Source organism: Thalassophryne amazonica, chromosome 2 (assembly GCF_902500255.1).
Source record: "Thalassophryne amazonica chromosome 2, fThaAma1.1, whole genome shotgun sequence".
In the NCBI taxonomy this organism is placed as follows: domain Eukaryota; kingdom Metazoa; phylum Chordata; class Actinopteri; order Batrachoidiformes; family Batrachoididae; genus Thalassophryne; species Thalassophryne amazonica.
Window position 1 is genome coordinate 48,503,987 of NC_047104.1, and position 16,583 is coordinate 48,520,569.

The 16,583-nt window shown below is 40.9% G+C and overlaps 1 protein-coding gene across 2 annotated transcripts in view; it reads left to right on the plus strand.

Annotated features, from left to right (window-relative positions):
- The first annotated feature begins 8,746 nt into the window (after positions 1 to 8,746).
- Positions 8,747 to 16,583, plus strand: part of LOC117524068 (carbohydrate sulfotransferase 8-like) — a 936,330-nt gene continuing 928,493 nt past the window's right edge. The window contains exon 1 of one of the 2 annotated variants that reach the window (XM_034185802.1): positions 8,747 to 9,266. In XM_034185802.1, the coding sequence (XP_034041693.1) occupies positions 8,947 to 9,266 (320 nt within the window). In that variant the 5' untranslated portion in view covers positions 8,747 to 8,946. The remainder of the gene's footprint in view (positions 9,267 to 16,583) is intronic. The other variant, XM_034185795.1, reaches the window with a different exon arrangement.

Genomic DNA, 16,583 nt, shown 5'->3' on the forward strand with positions numbered 1-16,583 from the left:
TTGCACTGTGTTCATGCGCATGAACACGAGCATGCATGAAACCATCACCGCAGACAAACGTACCATTTTTTAAAAAGTTTAACTGAAAATTACCCCCAAAATAGCCATTTATGTAAGACCATACAGTGTTGTACCATGTGTGATAAACTCCCAAACTATAATATGTAGCCCTAAAAACTATATATATTCTGAATCATGACATGGGGAACAAACTGCTACTATTTTTTAAAAAGCTGAACTAAAAATTACCCCCAAAATACCCACAAATTACCCACAAAGAACGCCTCCATTTCGGTGTGTCAGAGGACAAGTTGCGACATGCCTATCTCGGCTTTCAATGCTTACCAGTCGAGTGAGTTATAAGAGAAATTGTGGAGAGCTGGGCATGTCCGAACTTGTCCTCTGACACGCCGAAACGGAGGCGTTCTTTGTCTCGCTCAAACAGCAAATCAGTCGTGACGCACAAAGCCTCCGCGCGGCTTTCCACGACAAAATCTCTTGTTAAAAGTGAAATCTGCCGGAAAATGGTTGATGTCCAGCTCTTGTGATAACCAGAAAAAGTGCACACGACGGTCCCAGCTCCACACAGCCATCCGTTTAGAAATAATCCGGTGGTTCGTGCCTGTCGTCACTGTTATGTGTCGACGCGGGTTGAGGAGCGGACCTGCGTCTGACAGAACCCAGCGCTAAAATAACCAGAAAGCGGTTCCAAGAACAAAAACAATTTATTTTTTCACTTTCTGGTGCATAATAAAGTGTAAACACTAAAACAGCGTCATTCTGGTGGAGTGAAGGCTGGCACGCTCTCCAGCGCCCAAAAGGATCGAAGCCCGGCGCTTCTGGACTCACTGTTACCGCCAAACACCCCCCAGGTGGACACGACAAACCGACTCTCTGCGAAGGATAGAAGAGGTGAGGTAAGTCAGCAGTTACAACCAATATCCTTCAAAAGACACACACCATCAGCAACACATTCAGGTCTGTATTTTAAGCTTTATGCAAATGAGCAGCTTCTCACAACAGGTGGAGGATCACTTGTCCGCACGCCACAGCAGTGAGAAGCGAGCTGCACAATTCTCATCACAATTCAAATCTACTGCGTAACAAAATACCAAGTTACTATCAACAAGTAGTCAAACAATTAATCACCTCTGATGTGTGCTGACAGCATGTGTCCCTCACCCTTCCTGCTTCACAGGCACGATGTGTCAAACCCAGGCGCGGTCCTCAGTGTCTCACAAACGAACATCACAAGGTCGAGTTCCCGGCAATTCTGCTTGAATCACACATGGCTTAAATGCAGAACGCCATCTAATTATCTGCTTCAGCTGAAAGTCTTTAAGGTTGCATGTGAGCACCATCCACAGGTGCTGCACATGATGTTGATGAGGGTGAAGGACTCTTCAGCCAGCACCTTCTCCACAGACAAATCAGTTTTCATACCACCTGGAGAGCAAAGAAAAAAAAAGAACACCAAAATGTCCAGCCACACCCCCAACACACAACAGTCACGGCTCGGAGCACGGCGCGCCGAGCGCCATTGTGGGCCGTCCTTAAAGCTGTAGTAACAGTCCTTATTCTTTGTGAAGCTCATAAAATTTTCACCGAAAGCCAGATAAATTTTTCGAATGGTTTCCAGGTGCCAGTCTCTAACAGCTTCTGAAAAAATTCTGATGGAAAAAAAACCCAAATCATTCCGCCATTTCCAGACAATGAAAATCCGACGACGGGGCGGGACCACTCCTTCCACAAGGCATGTTCACAGGCGAATGACGTCACCGACAGGCGTGGAAAAACTCACGCATGCGCACGAGGGTTCAAGCTTGTCTGACGTGAAAATATATGAATCAAATCCATAAAGTTTAAAAAAAAATAAAAAGGTACGACACTTTATGGACAGACCTCGTATGTGTTGGCCATCTCTGTTTATTTAATCCCTTCTTTCAGCTGCTTTATGTTCTCAGCTGTTAAGCACCTGACTGTCCTGTACAACCCAGTTTGCCTTCCTGTCTGAATACATTCATTTTATGTTTGTAACATTGCAATGTAAAAACAGTGAAATACACCAGTACCTCAATTTTGACTCATTGATATTTACATTTACTGTTACCTACCTTTTGTGTGTAATTTTGTTATAAATTTGATTGCAAAACAAAGTCTGCATGAAGGACTTCAAATACGTTTGTCTTTTAACCAAGTATTTCCACTTAGTTTGGGGAGTCCACCTCTTATATTTCTGCTGGACAAACTTTAGCCCATTAACTATTATATTTATAAGACATCAGCATTACAAAAACAAATGTTGGGCAATTGTTTTGATTAAAATGATTGGCATTTGGCTTATGTCTAAAACAGGTTAACCCGGGCACCGCCGGGTACCCCAGCTAGTCTATATATATATATATATATATATATATATATATATATATATATATATATATATATATATATATATATATATATATATACGAGGTCTGTGAGAAAACTATCCGACCTTTTTATTTTTTTCAAAAACTATATGGATTTGAATCATGTGCGCTTGCATCAGACAAGCTTGAACCTTCGAACGCATGCGTGAGTTTTTTCCCCCCTGTCGGTTGCGTCATTCGCCTGTGGGCAGGCTTTGAGTGAGCACTGGTCCACCCCCCTTGTCGGATTTTTATTGTCTGGGAAATGGCTGAGAGAAATGCTCCATGAATTTTTTTTTCAGAAACTGTTAGAGACAGCCAGTTGGAAAGCTCCATGAATTTTTTTTCAGAAACTGTTAGAGACAGCCAGTTGGAAACCATTCGAAAGATTCAGATGGATTTCGGTGAAGATTCTGTCAGCATCACACAGATTAAGGAGTGTTAAAACCTTTTTAAAGACGGCCCACAGCGGCGGAGGACGCGCGGCACACCAAGCGGCCATCGACAGGCTGGAACGACCAGATCATTTCTAAACTGAACGCTGTGTTGATCCGGGACATCATGTGAATAACCACAGAAATGGCAAGAGAGCTGGACATAGCACTTTTGCGGCACATTCCACTGTTACAGGAGATTTTGTAATGAAAGACATGTGTGCCGACGCGCTCAAAAAAAAAAAAAAAAACGCTCAACAAAAAACACCTCCGTGTTGGAAACCATTCGTAAGATTCAAACGGTTTTTGGTGGCTTTTCAGTCGAGTGAGTATCCGAGAAATTGTTTAACAGCTGGGCATGTTCCAACTTGTCCTGTGAGACTTCCAACACGGAGGTGTTGTTTGTCCAGCGCCATGAGCGGCTGCCTCCCGATGCGCGAATCCGTCCGCACGTCTTTCATTACAAAATCTCCTTTAACAGTGGAATGTGCCGATAAAGTGGTGATCCCGACCTCTTCTGAAACTTCTCTGCTAGTCACACGACGTCCTGCATCAACAGAGCCTTAAATTTGGAAGTGATCTGCTCGTTCCAGCCTGTCGATGGCCGCTCGGGGCGCGGTGCACCCTCCGCCGCCGTGGGCCGTTTTTAATCCAGTTTTAATGGTCCTTAATCCATGTGATATCGATAGAATCTTCACCGAAAGCCATCTGAATCTTCCAGATGGTTTCCATCTGGCTGTCTGGCAGAGTTTCTGAAAAAATTTTCATGGAACAAAGCGGCAGTCGCTCCGCCATTCCTAAACAATAAAAATCCGACGAGGGGAGTGGACCAGTGCTCACTCAAAGCCTGCCCGCAGGCGAATGACGCAACCGACAGGCGTGAAAAAACTCACGCATGCGCACGAAGGTTCAAGCTTGTCTGATGCAAGCGCACATGATTCAAATCCATATAGTTTTTGAATAAATAAAAAGGTCGGATACTTTTCTAACAGACCTCGTATATATATATCTTGCTGGAGTATCATGCCTGGGGATGACTTGGTTGTGATTTGGTGCTGTGTAAATGAGCTGAAATGAATTTTTTGCCTGATTGCAGCAAATCGTTGGCTACTTTCAGGGAAGCGGGGATGCTCTGGTTCCTTGCTCCCAGAACTGAAAGCCTGTTGCTAACCAACAGAAATCCCATTTGTCATCATTCCTGGATGAAAAACAACCAGTAATTAATTGTTACATTAACTCTCACTGACTAGAATTCTGGACCTTGTGCTCTGTAATAGAAATGAGCAGTTTGAGAATTAAATTAGTCAGTAATCCTGCCACAAAATTTCCCAAAGGTTCTAAAATGAGGTTTTTACTTGTACTAGCTATCACCATTTAGGAAACAAAACTAAAAACTTACTGCCACTGAAGGGTCGAATGAGCAATCCAAAACACTGATAATATTTTGAGGCTTTTTTTTTATTAATGAAAAAGTCAAAAGCTCTTCTGCAGGGCCTTATGAAGTCTGAGATGAATTATGCACATCCACTGCCTTTTGATAGCCACCCCACAGGGCATTTTCTCTTTTCGTTAAAGATATTTTTTCCAACTCAGCATCCTTTTTTATAGAAAATGACTGGATGAAACCCTTTAGTTCAAAGCGCAACATTAAGTAGCTTACATTATGTGTTTTATTCACCATTTCCTGGTCCAAGGCTGCAGTGGTTTACAGTATGACTTGATTTGTTAATTTTAAAGTGTTAGAGATGCACTTTCATCTCATTATCATGAAAAAGATTTTCACAATCAAATCAGTGCCATCAGAATCACAGTTAAATGAATTTTCAGTGCTCAGTGCATTAGAACAGAGTGCTCAGATGTCTGCGAAGGTTACGTCATACTATAATATCAGCCATGTCTGTCTGTCTGTCTGTGTTTTCCGATACTGTTCCCAGTTCCTCTGGCTGATTTCCATCAAACCTGCCATGTGGTTCACAGTCAACACCAAGAATTGCCCTGATAGGATCCATTACGGCAATGGTTGAGGTCATTGTAGTTAAAGCTAAAAATTTAGATTTTTTTTTTCTCTGATGGTTTCTGGAACTGCCTCGTCAAGATAAATTTTTTACCAAAGGTCAACCACTGGGGTCAAGTGCATTGAGGTCAATGGTTAAAATTAAAGTTCTTCACTTCAAGTTGCACCAAACTTGGCACACATATAGAGACAGGTACTGAAATTGCTCAGGCAAGGGCAAATTTGCAAAAGGTCAATCTTTTGTGCAGGGGTTAAAGTAAATGGGTCAACGGTCAAAACTTAGGTTTTTCAGTCCGATTTACATCATCGTTGTCACACATATGGAGGTGGGTTCTGTAATTGCGCAGGTGAGGTCAGATTTCCCCAAAGTCAATCACTGGGGTCAAATGTCTTTTTTTTTTTTTTAACTCTGGTTTGCATCAAACTTGGCACACATATGTAGAAGGGTTCTGGAATTGCCCAGACAAGACTAATTCTACCAAAGGTCAATATTGGGGTCAAGGTCATGGGGGGTTGTTGGGTGGGGGTCAATGTACAAAATAAGTCAATGGTCAACAAACACCAGTTCAGACTTTGCAGACATATGGAGGTGGGTTCTGGAATTGTCCAGGTGAAGTCAAATTTGCCAGAAGTCAATCACTGGGGCCACGGTCATGTTTGCCCATTTGTCTGTTTGCCTACTCCTCCCAGGCCATTTTGCTTATTTCTACCTAAGCTGGTATGACAGTGAAGACGGACCCCAAAACTGCCTTGAAAGAATTTATTTTGGTAAATTGAAGGAATTTGATTTTCATGCAGATTTAAACCAAATTGGCACACACAGGGCCGACCCAGCCTATAAGCAGTACAGTATTGCTAAGGGGTTCGCCTCGTTGAATGTTTTTTCTATCTTTCACCTCATGAAATATTCGTTCCATTGGAAGAATGGAAAAAAGCATTCATTATTTGTTTTATATTAAGGTGAAAATAGATCCTTGTCATTTGATATTTTATTCATTTATAAACAAAAGAAAAGGGACTTACATTTTGGTGTGCATCACTGGTGCTTTGACCAACAAGAGCTTTACACAGGAGTCCAAAATTGTCCTTAGTCAACTTGCAAAAAACAATCCTGGCGATGTAGTCCATGATGCTGTTGTGCCGAATTCAGTACAGACTACCATCTGCTTTCCTCACTCCAGCGATAAATTGCATCAGAAATTTGACCAGCCTTTCATCCTAACTTCATCCTTAACAGCTCTTCATGCCTCCAGATGGCTTACAGCGTAGTGGATTTGTTATTTTTGTGTGTGTGTGTGTGTGTGTGTGTGTGTGTGTGTGTGTGTGTGTGTGTGTGTGTGTGTGTGTGTGTGTGTGTGTGTGTGTGTGTGTGTGTGTGTGTGTGTGTTAGAAGAATTAGCAGCATCAATTAACTCCTTCAAATTGTCATCTGCCACGAAAACAAACTCCGCCATGTTTAGCTAAATATTTCCCCCTGTAGTGTGCGTTTGCATAGTGGTCGGGGTGTGCAATAACACATTTCATATAGCACCAAAATTGCAGACTAAAAAGAACGATTGCACGGTTAATAAAACACAACGGCAAATGGTACGAATAATCCATGTCACGTGACATATAAGCCACCAATCAAATGACAAGGATCCACTCAGCTGTCATGTAAAAGCCTGTATTGACTGAACTGCATAGCAAAGCCTATTAAATAATAATGATGACAATAATGTCCCCATTACCCCCCTCCCCTCTAAAGTATCTGATGATATTTTTTTCTGTTGATTGCATCAGGTAGCTAGCAGTGTTAACATGCCATCATCCATGGTTTGCTAATTTACTCTGTGTGTGTGTGTGTGTGTGTGTGTGTGTGTGTGTGTGTGTGTGTGTGTGTGTGTGTGTGTGTGTGTGTGTGTGTGTGTGTGTGTGTGTGTGTGTTGGTGCACCATTTATAATCTTGCCTGGGGTGTCAACTTGGTTAGGGCTGGCACTGGGCACACACACTTTGGTGTAAACCAGAATTATCTGTGTGTGGTCAGTTAGAGGTCAGTCATCATTTGGGTGAAGGTCAACGTTAACCATTATGCTACCAAGTCAGTCCCAAAAGGAAGCGCCAAATTACAATATGCCACTGAAAATCTCAGAGACTCCTAATCAGGAGTGTATCTGGGCAGGTGCAGTAGACAGAACATTTTCACAGCACACATTGTGACTTGACAGCAAAAGCACACAGTGTCACAAACGTGAATGTTGGCTGTGTTTCACTGAGGTGTGATCATTCCAGTGATGCCTCACTGACATCTGCACTTCTCACACAATGTAACAACTAAAAATGTCCAACGGCAGCATTATGGAGGAGCAAATCAGGGTGGTGGGGGACAGGTCCAATAAATTTGGCTACTCCTAAGCTCCCCTCAAAAAACAAAGAAAACTTAAAGTTAATGCACTAAATCATGAATAATGTGACTTCAAAATATTGGTTGACTTAAAAAAATCCCCACAGCTCTCCACAAGAAACAGACGAGGGATTAAAGAGGACTGAAGCGTACCTGCGACACACGTGGAGTACCATGATTAAATATTCTTCATTTTTATTAGCCTTTCTGGACAATTACTGCAAAACACTTCACAACAGAGATTTTGGGAAAAACAGATATGAAAAACCTATAAGAACAGCATAAAAATAAACATAAGGACAACTTAATATGATTATGCTTTTGAATGTGATGAGCACACTTTACCACAGAGTGACAGGACATCTTCAGTTCAAGTCCAATCCATTTTATTTATACAGCGCCAAACCACAACGTAGCCACACCAAGATGCAATATACCAGTACGGTTTAAACCTGACCCACCCCATGAGCAAGCACACTGGCAACAGTGATAAGGGCAAACTTAAATAGATGGGGGGGTTTTGGATTATATGAAGAAATCTTAAGCAGATCAGACTCGGTGGGGTGACCATCTGCCAGACTTCAGAAAATGTTGATCTACTGACATTTTCATGCAGAACTGTCTCTGGGGTTTACAGAGAATGGACCAAAAAAGAGAAGATATCCAGTGAGCAGCAGCTGTGTGGACGAAAATGCCATATTGATGTCACAGTTCAGTAGAGAATGGGCAGACTGGTTGAATGGGCGACTGCATGGTGCCATCATCACAATATGGACCAACGTGAATGTTTCCAACACCTTGCTGAATCTGTGCCATGAAGAATTAAGGTAGCTCTGAAGACAAAAGGGGGTCCAACCTGGCACTAGCTTGGTGTACTAATAAAGTGACTAGTGAATGCAGATTCCTCATTAAGAAGACTGTTATAATCTGACATTGCCTGTAATGCTGATGACTCTGCAAATATAATGTATTTGAAGAATAGTAACACCTAGAACCTCCAGGAGAACTGCCCCCCCCCCCAACTGTGTTAGAACCGCCATTGAAAATATCAGATTAGAAAAATAATCTTATTGTTTCACAGACTATAAGTAAAAGTCAAACAAACTTGAACTTGTTTGAGTGGCTTTAAAAGAAATATTTTCAGGAGCATTTTGTTGCAATTTCTTAATAAAATGCTGCATAACCTTAAACCACAGTGCTGATCTGGAAGAGAAACCTAAGAGGAGAGCACAAATAAATAAACATATAATTAATTTAATTAAAAACGACGAGCTGCAAAATATTTTTTATTTTTTTGTATTTTTTAATAGGCACACATGTTCTTCATCTTAATGTCAAGTGTCCTATCAGACACATTTAGGAGATCATTTAAACTGCAGCTCAGACTCTCTCCGTGCGCACAGTCTGCACTTCCAGCGCGCTTATAGTCCTCCTCCTTTCTTTCTTTCTTTTGGAAAGAAAAGACGGCGGGACGCAGAGCTCGTCTATGCTGGAGTCTTTAAAGAAGTCAGAAGACACTCCGGCTCTGGACTCCGGATCCGGTCCGGATTCTGTGGGAAGGATGAAATCGGCGGTGCCATCTTGATGGGAATCAGACAAAGAGAGCAGCAGCAGCAGCTTATGAAGAATGCGCCGGGCTGGTTCTTGGTGCAGCCGTGCCCGCCTGGAGGCAGACGCGCACCGGTCCTCGGAGACTCCGTGCGCGGATGCGCAAAGATGTGATCGTACAGAAGCGAAAGCGGCGCTGTGATTGGTCTTTTTCGAAAACGAACCGAGTGGCTTTCACTCCACCCAGTGCATCGGTGAGGTGGCGTCAAACTTGGAGGCGACGCGTTTTCCGGTGGGTTTCTTTTTCTTTCTTTCTTTCTTTTTTTGGCGGGGGGGTTTTGATGCGCAGAGGAGTGTCGGCCGTCACGAGAGACAAGCGAGCTGTCCGTGGTGCTGAAACTGACACTTGGCTGATCGGCTGCGTGAGGAGAGGAATCCGCCTGAGCTTCATGGTGTTTGTGAGCTTCAAACAGACGCGGTAAGAGTCGAGTGGCGAGCAAAATGTTTTTCAAACATGTCCGTGAGGTTTTGTGTTACAGCCTCAAACTCCAGCAGCAGCTCGCTCTCTGTCTGCTGCTGCTGCACGTCTGCTTTTCTAGAAAAGTTGCTGTCGGCTGGTTGATGTTGTAATGGAGAAGTATCGACGCGGATGTCACAGATTGCCTGTTGATTCCCCTCCTGGGTTTTATAGGACTTTCCCAGCAGTTATTTTCCACACTTCTTTTACTGTCTCTTGAAGTTTTTTTTTTCTCCCCTTTCCCTGTATTCTGCTCACTTTGCCTTTTTGTGATTTCCCTAAACTTTGAGAATTATTCCTCCTTTACCGTTTTCCACTATAAAGCCTTTCGGATTTACTGATTTTTAAAATTGAAATTAAACTCCGACATTGTGTCAGTGCAGAACCAAGCTGATCAGCCGTTCCATGTGAGTTTCATGTGCGTATCAGTTGCAAGTTGCATTTACTAGTTGCATAACTGTGAGGAGTGGCATGTGAAAATATACAACGTAATTGTTTCAGCGTGCGTAAAAAGGCCTTGTGGAGAATTTTTACGCATGGATGTTAAACACTGTTTTGCGCTGCAGGAGGCAGAGGTCTGTGTTAGTTTGCTTTTCTGCCTGCTGGTGCAAGATAACTTAATGTAGCACACATCTGTGCAGCACAGTTTTTGTTTATCATGCTCCACTTGGAGTCTTCTGCCTTAAAAAAAAAGTGTGTGTGTGTGTGTGTGTGTGTGGGGGGGGGGGGGGTAAAAAAAAGAAAAAAAATCCATTCACGGTATGCTTCGTATCTCCGAACAACTTTGCAATTAATTCACAGTGGAGTTTGGTGATCCAACTCTGCAAAGGCTGGAATGTTGCGTTCATTTTATATATATATATATATATATATATATATATATATATATATATATATATATATATATATATATGTATATATATATATATATATACGTATATATATATATATATATATACGTATATATATATATATATATATACATATATATGTATACATATATATATATATACGTATATATATATATATATATACATATATATGTATACATATATATATATATATATATATATATATATATATATATATATATACATATGTATGTATATATATATGTATATATATATATATGTATATATATATGTATGTATATATATATGTATGTATATATATATATATATATATATATATATATATATATATGTATGTATATATATATATATATATATATATATATATATATATATATATATATATATATATATATATATATATATATATATATAAGAAAAGACACACACACACACAGATACAGAGATATAAGATTTGTGCATATTGTGAGGTACGTGAGACAGATCAGTAAAAATAACCAGTGCACATGAGCTGCCCACGGGAAGGTGTTTTGGAATTTTCTACTTTTTGCACACAGATGATGTTACTTCATAATTTTTAACGTAAACCTGTGGGTCAGATATGTGAAAGGATGCTCTTTTTATGGTTAAAGCACCAAATTCTGTACAGACAGTTTTTGGTATATAATAAAAAAAAAGATATATTAAAAAAAGATCTTGGTATGATATCTAAATTTTTTAATTATATGTCAGACAACATCTGTGCAAAAGTAGGTGCTTTTACCATTAAGGCACATTCGTGATATTTTACACATATTGCTGTTAAGATCTGTAGTAACTTTAAATTATAAGAACAACATATCAACTCTGCAGTGGCTTCACAATAAAACAAATTAAAAAGAAGCTCTGGAAAGGAATTGTTATATTTGCACCTCAGAAAATCAAATCTCAACTTTGTAATTGTAGATGCAGGAATTTTTCATAAACTGTTCATAAACTGTTGCACCATAAGCGATCGTGGGTGTCAACAGAGAAGAGCAAAGCTTTGCAGGGGTGGAGCTGCACCTGAAATGATTAAATCACATGCATTAACAGTAAAACTTGAAACCCATTTATGTGTTATTCTGTTCATATATATTCATTGTTTATGTGTGTGTGATTCTGTGATTTATGTATCTTCTGAGGGCTTTTATGCAGATTTGGCACTTTGAAACTGCACTTGGCAAGTTCGCACATTAGTGGCTCCACATGGCAGTGAGAGGAAATGATGCAGTTATATTTAGCTTCCCATCAGGATGGTGATTGGCATATAATAGAAACATGGAATCTAAATTAGACAGTACAGCTTTGATTCCAGACATACTTTTTGGAGTTTTGATAGTTGATTGATTCTCAGCAGATCAGTTTTGTGGCCAGTATCCAGTGTAAAAATCAAAGTCATCACAGGGCTCCTGCATACCCTGCATGCTGTGCACACCAAGACATAAGGTTATATTATGAATTAGAAATAAATATTGTCAAGAAAACATGCAGTGAGCTTAGAGGGACCACACATTGTCAGTGGCAGATCCAGTCATTCATTCATTTTCTACTGCTTATCTGGGTCCGGGTCACAGTGACAGCAGACCAAGCAACTCATCCCACACTTCCCTATCCTTGCTTAAGTCCTGTAACTGCGATCACCTTAGCATTTCTTCTGTTTTTCTTGTTGCTTAATGCTGACAAATTATACTGTATTTGTTGTCTTTCTGCTGCCTGATTCTGTTTTTTTTTTTCTCTCTGTTTGAGGCATGGCTTTAATGGGAGATGGGACTGGGTGTCTTCTTCTGCAGGCCTCCCGTCCTGTGCACCAGCCTATACTCCCAAAATTTCCTGTATATTTGTATTGTCAATTGTGTCAGTAGCATGGCCCAAGCAGCGGGTCACCCCTTTGAGTCTGGTCTGCTTGAGGTTTCTTCCTCAAATCATCAGATGGAGTTTTTCCTTACCACTGTCGCCTGTGTGCTTGCTCTGGGGGTTGGTAAGGTTAGACCTTACTTGTGTGAAGTGCCTTGAGGCAACTTTGTTGTGATTTGCTGCTATATTAAATTAAATAAATTAAATAAATGAACTCTTCCCAGAGGATCTTGGGAACAGCTGGGAAATATAATCCATCCTGCATATCTTAGGTTTTCCCCAGAGCCTCCTTCCAGTTGGCCGAGACTGGAAGACCTCCCAAGGGAGACGGCCATGCGGCATCCTCACCCATTGTCTGAGTCATCTTAGCTGGATGCTTTGATGTGAAGAAGTGTAGCGGCTGTACTCTCAGACAGTCGAGCTTTGCACCCTGTCCAAGAGTGTAAGCCCGGGTACCCGAAGGAGGAATGTCATTTTTGCTGCTTGTATCTGCGACCTTATTCTTTCAGTCATTACCCAAAGTTCATGACATAGGTGAGAATAGCTGCGTAAATTGACTGCCTTCTGGCACAGCTCCTGCTTCACAACTTCCGTCCAGCCCAGTCTCACTTTTTTTTTCATGCTCCCTTCATGAAAAACGCCTGATGTTCGTGACACGGTTTTTTATTTTGCTATTCATAATCCTGCCTTTCTCCTAACTCTAACCATAACCATATCATGTCTACCCTCCCCTAACCATAACCCCGACCCCCCGTCACTCTACATTTTGTGCCCCCATCACAAAATCAATTTGTGTCCCCATCACAAAAAGCGCCCCATTTTTGTGCCCCCATCATGAACCCATAAATGAATGTACTTTTCTTAATGCCACCACGAACTGCTGTGAGACTGGGTTGAACCGTCTGGGACAGTGTCTTCGTAAAACATCAGGTGCCGGCCCAAATCATCTATCGATCTAATTCTCCAACTTTCCCCCACTTGTGAGCAAGGCCCCGAGATACTTAAACTCCTCCACTTGGGGCAGTCTGTGGCAGATCCAATGACACAAAATGATGGCAAACTATTAGCTCATCAGTACAGTGGAACTTTGAGATACAAGCTTAATTCGTTCTGTGACCAAGCTCGTAAGCCAGTCTGCTTGGAAATAACTAAAATCATTTTAATCTGTTCTAGCCCTGTAAAACATCCCCAATTATGAAACAAATATGAAAAATACATTTTTATTAAGAAATAGACATGAAAATTCAGTAAGGTGTATCTTATATATTATATTCCAATTCTAAGGTGGAACTATGCTAGTATACTAAGATATATTTAAATATCTAAAAAGGAAGAGTCAAATGGAAGAGTAGAAAAGAGTAGAGTAGAGCCACTTAGGTGCCTGGTGTTGTGAACCAGGGATGGTAGGTTAAAAAGCTTTTTTATCCCATGCGAACTCTCCCTACCCACCCAAGCGGCTCAAGAAAAAAGGATATATATAATAATAAATAATAAGACATAAGATGGATAAGACATTGTATATATAACTCATATTTAAATATTAAGGGTAATAAACAACATATACAATAAATATGGTACTATATAATATACAGGAGTAGGTATTAAAACCTAAATATTAATACAGGAGAAGATTGTAGTATACTATATATACTATATACTATACACATGTATACTTTACCTGTGCATAATAAAATATATAAAGTAAAAGAAAAAAAGTTTTATTAAGTGTTCGGTAACACTTTACTTGAATGTATCATCATAATAATGGCATGACACTATCATAACAGTTACATGACACAGTCATGAAGGTGTCATAAACACTATGACAATGTCATACATGTTTATGACACCTTCATGACATTAAGTGTCATTCAGTTTATGTAATGACAAGTTGACAAATTGGCATATGACTAAAAACCAAACAGGCCAAAGACAACTTCTGGTCATGTCATTTTGATTAAAGTCAAGTTGTTATAATCAAGACAACCCAAAAAATGTCAACTTGTCATTATAAAAATGAATGAAACTTAATGGCAGCAGTCATAAATGTTTATGACATTGACATAATGTTTATGACACATTCATGACTGTGTTATGTAACAGTTATGACCGTGTCATGTCACTATTATGACAATACCTTCAAGTAAAGTGTGACCAAGTGTTCTTACATTGGAAACGGATGAATGCGGCTAACATACGGCAGAGAAGGGAGGGATGGAGGTTTGTGCACACTGTAAACATGAACTAAAGTTAAACTGTAGATCCTTTAAAGGATCATACAGATGTAACTTTAATTGTAAACTTGCAGGTCTTTTGGATAAAAACCTATCCAAGGAGGATGGCTTCTGCCTGCCTTTCAAAATGTTGCGGAAATGTGACGGACAAGTGTCATTAAAAAGTGCTGAAGCACAACCAGTGGACACTTTTTCTGGTTGTTCCTTTTCAGTGTAACAGCTTCTTCTCCTCTGCTGTTATACACATCCTCTGTGGCATTTTTTTCCAGAATAATCCAGTTTCGTCACAGTTAAACGCTTGTTGTAGACATAGCCTTCCTTTGCAACAAGTACAGCAAAATCTGCTGCCTTAACGTCTGCACTAGAAGCTTCTCCTCCTTCTTCTCTTCAATGCCATCCTGAAACACGACTTGTAACTCAGATTTCTGCTCATATTCCAAACAAAAATATGGACCGAGCGACAGCTCGTATTTAAAAAAAATCATATGTTGATTCGCTTGGATGTCGAGGTTCCACTGTATAAGCCAGTAGTGTCCAAACTATTCCAGAAAGGACCGAGAGGGTGCAGGTTTTCTTTGCAGCCACTGACTCCAGCAGGTGAGTTCACTCATGAACTCATCCCACCTGTTCAAAGGGATGTTAATCAGTGAAATCACCTGCTGAAGTCAGTGGCTGCAAAGAAAACCTGCACCCTCTCGGTCCTTTCTGGAATAGTTTGGACACTACTGGTATAAGCTTTAGATCATCCCTCTAGTTATGTTAGTTGTGGAGATATCATGAGTAAAGTTTTTTTTTTTTTTTGAACTATATACATGTTTATATTATGACTTTTGTCATCATGAAGTACTTGATGTTTGACAATCTGTTCCAAAAGTTACTGATCTGGAGACACTAAGCCAAGTACAGTTACCACCATGGTTGGTGAAAACCCACCCAAGCCTTTTTAAAAAACTTTTTACACACACACACACACACACACACACACACACACACACACACACACACACACACACACACACACACACACACACACACACACACACACACACACACACACACACACACACACTTCACTGGCTGCCTGTCTCCGTGAGAGCAGATTTTAAGGTTCTCCTACTAGCCTATAAAATTGTTCACACACTGGCACCTTCCTACCTGGTTGACTTAGTAAAACCTAAGATTTTCGATCTGGATGTGACGCAGAATTTGACAAAATGTTGGGTTACTTGATTGCTGTGCCTCCTTTTGACATCCCCTCCTTATGCAAACACAGACTCTCCACATGACCATAAACAAAACTGTAATTGCTAGTCAGGGCACTTGCTGCTTTAATCAATTTCCCCACCATCCTCCATCCAGCGAGAGAGGAAGCGCAGGTGTCATCAAAGCAGAACGGGGCTCCTTTGAGGTGGCAAAATGCAAGACTCAATGGCTTCCCTCAGCTGGGTCACTGGACACACAGCAGAGCTTTGACGCGTACAAATTGTGCTTGGAGATCTTGCACTCGTCCTGGGAGGCTCAGCGGCTGGCGGGGGACCAGCAGAGTGGGGACATTGCACTCCAGATGGCCCAGAGAGGCCAGAGGAAGGGACACGTCCAAGCCCAGCTGGGGGCAAGGGAAGCTGGACTGCCGGTGGTGTGCACGTGAGAGTGGAAGGACATGGGATGAGACAGAAACACACACGGCAGGCTGTGTGTGCATGGGTATGCACGTGCATGTGTGCATGAAGGATTGCAACAAAAAGATTATTGTTAAATCTAATGACTTTTTTTTTTTTACAATCAGTATTTGAGTGTAACCATGACTTCTGTATAACCAACAGCTCACCAAAGATCCCCAGATTTATTTTTCAACAAACAGTCAAAATCAGTTCACATCAGTTTGAATCAGTTTAATCCAGCATCAAACAGTGTGATTGTGGCTTCAAGTTCATTTGAACCAGGTTAATAAGGTTGTATGAGCTCTGCCAGCTTCTATTTCCTGTTGTAAACACATTGTCTACATTGGCATGTGTCTATAGTCACGCCTCTGTCATCAAAAATGTGTAAGGTTTTAGACAAAAAATGCATAGTTTAGACCCACCCACCCAAGTGTTAAAAGTAAGAAGTCACTTCCCTGTCAAGGGGCTGTCACCTGCCAAATATAGCAAGCAAACAGACTGCACAGACTGTACACCTGTCATTTACACAAACCCTTATGCGTGACTGCTCTGAGGCCATGCCCCCCCCCCCCCCCCCCCACACACACACACACCCACACACACACACACACTCGATGCATATGCACCTGTAGCATC